At 47.5% G+C, this 10,085-nt stretch overlaps 1 protein-coding gene across 1 annotated transcript; it reads right to left on the bottom strand.

Moving 5' to 3' along the window:
* Positions 1-580: 580 nt before the first annotated feature.
* On the bottom strand, positions 581-9,245 carry LOC129381129 (uncharacterized). Its single transcript, XM_055063717.2, has 3 exons — positions 8,476-9,245; positions 3,549-3,784; positions 581-982 (listed from the first exon to the last, which is right to left on the bottom strand). Exons 1-3 carry the CDS (start codon positions 9,199-9,201, stop codon positions 586-588), a joined length of 1,359 nt encoding a protein of 452 aa, XP_054919692.2. The 5' UTR covers positions 9,202-9,245; the 3' UTR covers positions 581-585.
* Positions 9,246-10,085: the final 840 nt, after the last annotated feature.

The following is a 10,085-nucleotide window of genomic DNA, read 5'->3' as shown; positions in this document are numbered from 1 at the left end:
TTTGCTACTCCCCGAAACAAATAAAATCTAGTAGCCTTGTCGTACATCGTCACAAAGAACGAGAAGAAAGGGGGTTAACCGAGGGGCTCGATTTTTATTAATCTTATCATGAGAAGCCAACAAACAAAGACGCCAAGGACAACATAGGGGACAACCCCTATGTTGTCCTTGGCGTCTATGTTGGCTTCTGATACAATCGACACCGAGACAAAGTCACAGAAGGGCTGGAAGTTACGGATGCCACGAAAGTTGGAATACCCCGTGCAAGAATTGCATACTTAATAACCGCCTAGGTCACCTCTATAGCTTCAGAGGTCGTTGTATTAAACTTCATGCTGGTTCGCCTACTTGAAGAAAGTATCCTTTTTTTGACGGCCACTTGTGAAATATTGCTTTGCCGTTCTATACCACCGAGGCCACAAATATTTGCTAATGGCGACTCTCTTTCTGATTTTTTTTCTCGACAGAATCGAATAATAATGGTTAGTCAGTGAATAGCAATCGGCTAACACATGGTTCAAACCCTTTCATTTCCGGCATATAGTAAAACACATTTACCATTTGCCTACAGTCTCCAGCGATCTTTTATTGAACTGTTGGCAACTGCGTACCCAAGGACACGGCTCTTTCCACGCACGCTTTTTGGCAGGCCATTAGGGAGTCGAACTGGTTCTTGCCGACGAGACAGCGCCGGGCCAACAAAGTCGTGCCAGAGGCATTGACACACCGTGCCCTGCCTTCCGCCCGCATATCCGCAAAGAACGGATACCGCAGCAGTTCCAGGCTGCACGCTCCAGACGGCGGAACTTCGCAGTCTGCGGAGCTCGAGTTGGATGTCCCGTTGTGCACCAGACACTGGCGTGAGCACTGGTCGAAAGTTCTGTAGACTCCGCGCTGGCCGGATGGACATTGGCCATTGGGGAAGGTCCACTTTGTGCATGTTGTTCCGTTGAAGTACCACAGCGGGTCCACAAAATCTTGCCTGCGTCATGGAGAATTGCGATAGTATGGGGTCAGTATCGTATGCCCACGGCTAAGCAGATAAGCCCTATAAAGAAGCTAGGGGCTAAGTCCCAGAAGTTGTGGAAAGCTCTTTTTGACCGTGCTTAGCGAATGTTTCATTTCACTATGTTTGCATCGGCATGTGAGCACACATTATGCCCAAGTCACCGAATTTACCATCCGTCGCGTACATCAGCTATCTGAAAACATGGTCATCTCGGGGCTCTCAAACACTCCGAGCGACTGCAAGAGGCCCGCGCGGTCCTTCTCGGCATTTAAGAGCTGCCAAACAAGCCCGATGCATGAGTCACGCTGTGGTGACTGATCGTGCCTGGTAAATATTACTTCTAGGTGTAATAGCTGGAAATGCCAACCAATACTTACGCGCACCCTTCATCTCAGCCCGCATTCACCTCTTCAGCAAAGGCGGCGTCACAGGTTTCGCCTACCGCTTGACATGTCTCGCCGACAGAGCACGGATGGTCAAGAGAAATGCGAACACGAGATTTTCCGTGAATCGCGAATACGATAAAAGCCGCTATAGAAAATGTTCTGCGTAGGAAAAAAAAAACATGGCAGGCGAAGCTCTGGAAATCCAAACATGACGCGGCTATCGCCTCCAATGGTATCGCTAGGAAGGAAGGCAGCTTGCGGACGCTGCTGGAGTCCCCGGGATTGAGCGCCTTCTGCAGAGACGGCTGCTGCAGGGCTTCCGTCATGGTGCCATTCCAAACGTTTGGTTTCTTTTTCGTTTTGTTTTAATCCTGGGGTTTTACGTGCCAAAACCACGATTTCATTATGAGGCACGCCGTAGTGGGGGACTCCGGATTGATTTTTACCACCCGGGGATCTCTAACGTGCCCCCAATGCACGGGACACGGGCGTTTTTGCATTTTCGCACCCACCGAAATGAGGCCGCCGCGGCCTGGATTTGATCCTGCGACCTTGTGCTTAGCAGTGCAACACCATAGCCGCTAAGTCACTGCGTTGGGTTTCTTTTTTTTTTTTTTCAGCTGCTATTGAACACTTTTGAAAAATCACTTTATAATCTGTAGTGTATTTTGGACAGTGCCTGGTGAAAAGCACTTTAAGCTACCCTCACGCTTGATTTGTCGGCTATGTCTTAGTCGACTGCCCGATGCTAACCCCTTCCTTCAACATTGCACATATCTCGCCTCAGGCTTCGCAGCTTGCTAGCGGCTTTGACCAAATCACTATTTACACATTCTACGAACTCGACCAGTTCTATGCATGATCAAAATACAAAGGCTTCGGGCGTGACATAAGTATCCAATTACAATATCACGGAATAGCCGTGGTGGTGTAGCTAGTCACGTCGCGTCCCGAACTGTTATTGACGCGCGTGCCTGTCGGCTTCGTGCAATGATTGGAGGCCGAAGCACGGCTCTGAGACTGAAACCTCGGCGCGCATCGGTAGATGGGCCCCTTCCACTATCCTTCACTCCGAGTTTTTCCAGATTCGGCACAGGCAAAGGCTGGTGCACTATACTTTTGCAACTGATCGACTTACACAGAGACATTGTAGGGCCATCCGGTAACACGTTTCGCAATCCAAAACCATGCTAGTAACCAGGTACCTAACTATGTTTCGTATCACACCGATTCCCACAGTGCATGGGATCCGCGTGATTGTTTAGGTGCAGTGCGGTCAGCTTTTGGCGGCACCTTCACGGTGTGGCTTTAGACGAGTGCAGTGAACAGAGTGGCCTGCGCGTCAGTAGTATCTGGAACCGCGTGAACAGCACTTGCGATTTCAGGGGTCTGACATGCAGCTTATTTCACGCACAGAGAGCTCAGCTCTATTTGTTCTATATATATACTCAGCCGGTTGTTGTAGGAGATGATGAATGTAATTATTAGTTATGGGGAATTGCGGTATCCTACCGCAATTACTGGGCTAGCAGCTATCCCCTAAAGAGAAACATAATTGCGTCAATTAAGTTTCTCCTATAAGAGCTCTCGCATAAAATATCAGTTTAGAGAAAATGTCATTTAAGTGAATTTTTATGAAACTTTACAACGATCTAAATAAAGTTATGTCTGACAGCATTAACTAATGGAGTAAATCGCACCGACACCAGAACGTATTTTTCGACCAACGGCAGCAAAGCCGGCAACCACCTTTATAGCAGGCGACAACGCGCCCATGCATCCGTCATGTGACACTGAAACATGAACGTGTAAGCAATAATAAACGTAGGTTGCAGAACTGCAGGAGCATACCGTCACTATACAGCAGGGACTGTAAAAGTACTGTGTGGTGCCTGAAATGCCAGTTTCATTAAAATAATGCATTCAGTACTTCTAAGAATGCTTGGCTATCACTGTTAAACTACCACAAAGTTTGCCATCTATTCCTAGTCCTCGCACCTCTATTAAATAGCGTTAATCGGAAACTGACCGATGCTCGTTTTGTTTCTATTACATCTCTCTGACAAATTTTGTTTTGCAGCGCTTTCGTCGGGTGTAAACAAATGAAGAAAAGAAAAAGCTACACGCTTCTATCTCTACCTCCGTTTACTCACCTGGAACATGGGATGAACAACGCGCGCTCGAAGCACATGTCAGAGACACGGTCGGGCTGCAGGCAGTTGGCACGACACCGTTCCCAGCTGCTGAACCGGTTGATGCCGCGGTTGCACACCTGAGCGCCAGGTTTCGTGGTCGGGACGCACGTCATCTGTTCCGGATCGTAGTGGAACCCGTTGGCAGTGGGTCTAGTGCAGTACGTGTAGTAATACTGGTTGCAGTCGTGCCTTCTCTGCAAGGTAAAATTAAGGCGCGAAGTGTTCTGCTTTAAAAAGTTGCCGATGATGCAGTGCTTTTGGGGCATATATTATTAAGTACATAATATTACATAATATTACTTTTGGGCTGTGTCTACAAAAATGGCAGCCTGCGAGTGATTGACACAGATGTAAGCTGCGAGGGCACCGAATACAACTATCCATATAGCAATTTGAAAAAAATGTGCGACTCCGCTTCTGGAGTGCTTTACCACGAGGTCAGCAGTATCTGGCAGTACCGCCATCCTTGTTGGATCACAAATAATGACGCTATATTCTCCGCGATGCCCGCAATGTGGTATTCACCCGCTACTGTAGTACAGGCCCAGCTCTACGAAACTGCGGAGACCTAGGAGGAAACAAATAGCTAGGAGAGAGCACTGCGCGACGCGATTGAAGCCAAACGTATCGGCCCAGCCCGTGATCGTCACGTCAGAGCGCGCGGTAAGTTTTACTGCTCCCTCTTTGTAGGCAGAACTACGGCAGGGAAGCCAAACAAGTGCGCATCGGTTAAAAACTGCCGGGAATGAAAGATTCCCGGCGAATAGGCTGAGGTCATGGAGGTCACGTGTTGGACGGACACTGCGAGTGAAAAAGCGAAGTAGAGCGCGGAGAGCTGGCTTGCCAAGACTGGTCGCGTGAGGTAATGTGCTGTCCTAGTTTATTTGATTTCTCCATGGCGGAGATCATCGCTTACAGAGTCAGCGTGGCAAACGGTGGTGATCACACCCGTCAGTGGTTATCAGTGATTATCAGTGGTTATCACATCCGTCTCCCAACTAAATATTGCAACCGGGAGATGCATACCTGTGGCGGGTCAAGTTTCGGCTTCCTTCGCCATTTTACAAGGGTAAAGTTGAAGACGAGGAGCTGCGACGAAGACACCGGCGACACGAACAAAGAGGAAGACGTGACGACCGTGACTTAACGGATACTGCAAGTTCAGTTTATAGATTTTGCTAGCTCTCGGAGTGTGAAATGTCTGAAATGAAGATGTTGCGAAAAAGTACACCCGCGCTTTTGACAGCACAGCGCTCGGCTGGCTCATTTCTGCCCGGCAGAACAATTATCTCTCCTTTTTCAACCTCGTCAGTGCTTGAAGTCGCGTATCGGTGCCATGCTTGGTCAGGAGTCTACATAACGTTAGCAGGTACACAACGCCAGAGAAGCCACTTTCTGCTGCTCTTACCCTCGTACCCAACTTGTTTGGCGTGTCCTTGCTTGCACGGAATATCGCCCAACCTACGTTAATATCCGTCCCTTCGGCGACGCACGCATGTCCAGAAATGCTGAACACGATGACGATGACGAGGCGTCCAAGACACCTAGCGCCCTCTCTCGATAGGCGTCCGTCAGCGCTGGCTAACCGATTGAGCAATGCACTAAAAAAATAATAATCGCAAGAAGAAAACCCAGTTATCAATTACAATTTAAATGATATTTCAAAAAGACGGATTGACCAAGATCTCCGGAAAGTTTGAGCGCTGTGGTAATAACGCTCTACCATACTTCGCTTCGTTTCCTGCTTATTAGCAGGTCACGCTGTGGAAGCTATGCAAATAGTGCGGTCATAGATGTAACGCTGCGCGTGTTTCGCAGTGCATGTTGTTACCATTCAGCAATGCTTTCTATGGAATAAATACTTCATTTATTACAACTACAACCTATTAACTTTATGGTGACGTCTAATCACGTATTCTTTGTGCAGGTTTGTGCTGCTTGCGTGTGACGCACTGTGTTTTCCTCATGAGCGACATTGATGCGCAGCGGCCGCTGGCCACAGAAACACGCTGCTCCACTCATTTTGAGGTAAAGAGGTTCATATCTGCAATACCTTCCACATAATTTAAGTACGTCACATTTTGTGACGCAAATGTACAAGACTTTATGGAACGTCGAATTAATTAACGCGTATACATACGTTTTTCTTTCATAAAGGCCGTACTATTTTTTGGCCGCAAATGCGAGCAGTTAGAGAAATATCTCTAGGCTTCGCAGTGTTACCTACTATGTATGAAGAGGAGTGTAGGTTTCTGAGTAGTTTGAATATTTCAGTGAAACATAATTGAAATAACCTGATCATGAACCTTGAGCGTTATTAGCACTATTCTCAAGATTTCCGAAGATGTTCCTAAATTGGTCTGCTGTAAATCTCAATGAAATTTAATTGGCGACTGCGTTTCATTTCGTGGAATTTTATTTTGAGACTTTAATGTTCATTTAGTGATGCAGCGCCGACAGATACGCGCCGAGAGAGGGCATTAGTTGTTTCGCATGCCTAGGGGTACAATCAGGATATAAACAAGCATACAATCAGGACTCGATCGCAACCAAAGCTCCTTGGGACGCCTCGCACTGGGCGCTCGCGGGAAGACTATAAATGAATCTCTGCAGGGCGATTTGGGCTGGACAAGTTTTGAAGTGAGGGAAGCTCACAGTAAAATTGATTATGAAGAACGACTGAGGAATATGGAAGAAAGTGAATGGGCAGGGAGAGTGTCGAGGCATCTGTACAGGAAAAACATTGATTCACAGTGGAGGAAACGAACTAGGAAGCTTACCAGCAAGTAGGCCGCCTGTATGGTAACACAGCAACAAAGAACGTCAAGCGGAAAGTCGAAGAGGGTGGCGGCAATGGAAACCTGCCATGAGTTGCACGTTTGATGGCAGGTTTCAATCAAGAATTTCAAATCAGGAATGAAACAATTTATGATAACTCAAAGGGAAGCTCGTTGCTTTTGATAGCGAGATCAGGATGCCTTAGAACACGCACTTATAAAGAAGATATAATAGGGAAGAAGAAGTATATGCCTGCTGCGGTAAAGCTAGGGAAACGATGGAGCTTGTTGTATTAGAATGGGAAGGTATCTGCCTAGCGGTCAATTTAGGAATCACTGGCCTCCGAGAGAGCAGAGGAAAAGTAAATATGTCCGCAATAGAGATTAGTAAGAGGAGATTGGAAGATTGGTGGAAGAAAACTAGGGAAACGACCAACAACGGAGGCGCATAAAAACAAAGTTCACAATAGGGGTTCACAATATTCAGTTATGGGAATTCATTGTTTTTTTTTTACTTTCTTTTTCCTTTCTTAACATAGGTAGGACATTAGGCAATAAAATAACAACAGCTTGGCGGTGCAACCCAGCACCCCTTTCCAAAGGGGACGCTCATAACATCCGTCCATCCATCCAGCCTCATGTCCCGTGTTTATTTGGTATAAGGAACTTTGTCGGCAGAAAAAATTAACTGTTTTTCATTTGGGCGACATTTTCTTCTTTGACAAGCCTGTCTACCCAGACTATGAATAACAGCAGCAGCATAGCCATATGGCATGAAACATGCGAACTATGTAAATAAAAAAAACAAGATGAATACAAAAAAAGGTACCGAATTATTCCTGCTTCTTCCCAAATTTAAAACCTAAACCCTCCATTTGTTTAACTCGAAAGAACCTTGAAATTGGCAATGCCAGCACTGCATATCAAGTTTGTCACAGACACTTTCGATATTTCGAGGATATGTAATCGTTGATTCGTTAGGTTTGTCTTTCTGTCGGTCAATGTTAGAAGACGTATTTCCCGTTCAGTAACTTTTCTCAAGTGCTATGAGTGTTCAAAGACGAATAGCCCTTTGGAAATATATTGCATTGTCATACCTTTAGTTGTTTTAACTACCGTTCAAGTGAACAAAAGATAAGCGAAACGAGATTGTATGGAAGGTTAAAGGAATGCTATTATTAAATTATGGGGTTTTACGTGCCAAAACCACTTTTTGATTATGAGGCACGCCGTAGTGGAGGACTCCGGAAATTTCGACCACCTGGGGTGCTTTAACGTGCACCTAAAGCTAAGTACACGGGTGTTTTCGCATTTCGCCCCCATCGAAATGCGGCCGCCGTGGCCGGGATTCGATCTCTCGACCTCGTGCTCAGGAGCCGAACACTATAGCCACTGAGCAACCACGGCGGGTAAAGGAATGCTAGGAAAGCAATGTTAAAATAAACTGAATGAGTAGATTACACTTCTGGGGAAACCTGAAATGTCATTCTTACCATGAGAGCCTTTTCGTTACCCATAAAAGGCGCAGTAACGATAATGCCGGTTAAATGTCTCTGCTCCGGCTGCTTGCAAGGTTTTACGATTTGTGCAATGTTTGTTCGAGATTACCTAATAGTTCGTCGATAAACAAAGACAAGATTCTATTCTCGCGCAATGAAAGTCTCATCCTAGTGAGCTCTAGGAATCTTCTTTTGTCGAAACAAAATTGGGCCCAATCATGCGAAAGTACACTGGAATTCGTCACATAATACCAAACCTAACAATGCTGCGATTTAGGCGAGAAATTGAAAAACAGGTACACTGTGCTTATCAATTTTCTCCGCTGATGGCGAACCTTTCTTTCGCCAGAGGAATGCAAATCGATTCTCGGAGAAAACAAAAATCATCACCAAACACTGATGTACTATTTCATCTTTTTTTTTTTTGGTCCACTCTAACCTTAACACGCGTCGTAGCTGCAGCTCCGGAGACACGTGATTCGTCGCCATAATTTCACCTCAATTTCCCCTGTAACCGTTCAGGTATAGTCGCATCGTGTTAAAGCATTTTGGTCTTTGCAACAACAACGGGCTCCACCTACGCTATCAAACTTATTCAGGCACACTTACGCGTCCTTCGGCAGCCAATGAGCTGACTGTGATGGCGTCCTGAGCGGCGTCATCCTTGACCGCGATCGTTGTGTCCGCCGAGTTCCCTGGTTTTTGAAGAGGTTCGAAGACGGTCGGGCCTTGGACACCGGGGGAGCGTCGCTCCTCGGGGCGCGGGATGACCGCCACTGCGTTGCGATCGACCGGATTGTGCGGATCGTAGCTCGGCAGGAGCGGGCGTCTTTCCTCGTACACTGCTTTGGGCCCAACGTCGTGCGTGGTCGCGTTTCCTCCGGGCGCATCGACGACGACCAGGGCCGCGGCGACGCAGAGGCTGGCTAGCACGATGCCAATCATGCAGTACTGCGTGGGGCTCACGGTGCCGTCCTGAAGAGGCACGGTGTAGGTGTCTGCCATGAGCAGCGGCTGCCGGTCCCGGCTTGATGCCAGGGCATCCGCTGCTGCGCGCTCGACCCGGTTGGTAGGGGGCCGCCGCGTCGACGCCCCCGGGACGTAGTATTCAGGCGGTGTGGACGGCGAGCCAACCGTTACGTGCCTGTACTGCTCGATGAAACTTTCCGGCCAGCCATGGAGTCCCGAGGGCGCGCTCATCGGAAGGCGGCCCGTACGCGCGATGGCAATCGGTTGGGATGGTGTTGGTCGGCAGTCGCCGGCAGCCGCTGGCGGCGGCGTCGTCGCGCTAGGTTGAGGCGTTCGGGGACGGTTGAGTTCGGCATCGGTAGCCATAGCTGATGGGACCGCGGACCGCTTTGTCTTCGTCGCGGGGATTACCGGGGCTGTTTCTCGAGCGAAATGGCGCGATCCTGTGCGAGAGACAACGCCAATGAGTGCGCGGTTGGCAGGGGAAAATAAAATCGAAATGACTTCTTTTCTTTTTCTGAAAGAGCAACAAATAATAATAAAGCAATATAATTAACTGAAACGCTCAGCACGTGCGGCATCACACTGAATAGGGCCGGTAGACGGATACAAGAATACACGAGTTTTAAAAGGGAGATATGAAAGTCTTGGCATGCAAACATCCCTGTCCCGCGCAGTAAACTGAAGACGTCATTAGAAAAGTTCCTGCGGCTAATGAGTAGTGCAGGTGTTTCAGGAAAAAAAAAAGAAAGAGAAGTTAAGCTGCAGCCTAAGGCACGGGACAAGCTATCGAAAGGCAACCACCAAGGTGTCCTACGTGTGCGATGAAGAGAAACGCTGTGGGCATTCGACGTCATAACGGAAAGTCATTACTGATTATTACTCATTGGCACAAAAGCTGGAAGACAAGATGCCGCATTTCGATGGGGGCGAAATGCAATAACGCCTTTGTCCCGTGCATTTGGGGCACGTTAGAGATCCTCGGCCTGCTGGTCAAAATTATTCCGGAGTCCCCTGCTACAGCGTGTCACATAATCAAATAGTTGTTTTAGCACGCAAAATCCCAGAATTAATTCATTGATTCATAAGGAAGATGTAAATTTTGTCTACCGCCACGCTAAATATGACCAATTTCCCATTGTGGGTATGATGCAAATGTTTTAAGGAAAACAACAAATTTCTGGCATGAAGGCTGACATCTGAACATGGCTAGGCGTTCAAAGCAAAGGAGCCAGCAAACTGGATTGTTG

The sequence above is a fragment of the Dermacentor andersoni genome, chromosome 1 (genome assembly GCF_023375885.2).
Source record: "Dermacentor andersoni chromosome 1, qqDerAnde1_hic_scaffold, whole genome shotgun sequence".
NCBI lineage: Eukaryota > Metazoa > Arthropoda > Arachnida > Ixodida > Ixodidae > Dermacentor > Dermacentor andersoni.
Note: the sequence above shows the minus strand (reverse complement) of the source record. Positions and strands in the feature narration are given on the sequence as shown.

What these genes read in the sequence shown, in the direction of transcription:
- LOC129381129 (XM_055063717.2), bottom strand. Translation starts at nt 9,201, where the DNA reads ATGGCTACCGATGCCGAACTCAACCGTCCCCGAACGCCTCAACCTAGC. An exon ending in CATTGGCTGCCGAAGGACGC is followed by an intron (nt 3,785 to 8,475) that starts GTAAGTGTGCCT and finishes TTTACCTTGCAG; the next exon opens with AGAAGGCACGACTGCAACCA. An exon ending in TTGTTCATCCCATGTTCCAG is followed by an intron (nt 983 to 3,548) that starts GTGAGTAAACGG and finishes TCCATGACGCAG; the next exon opens with GCAAGATTTTGTGGACCCGC.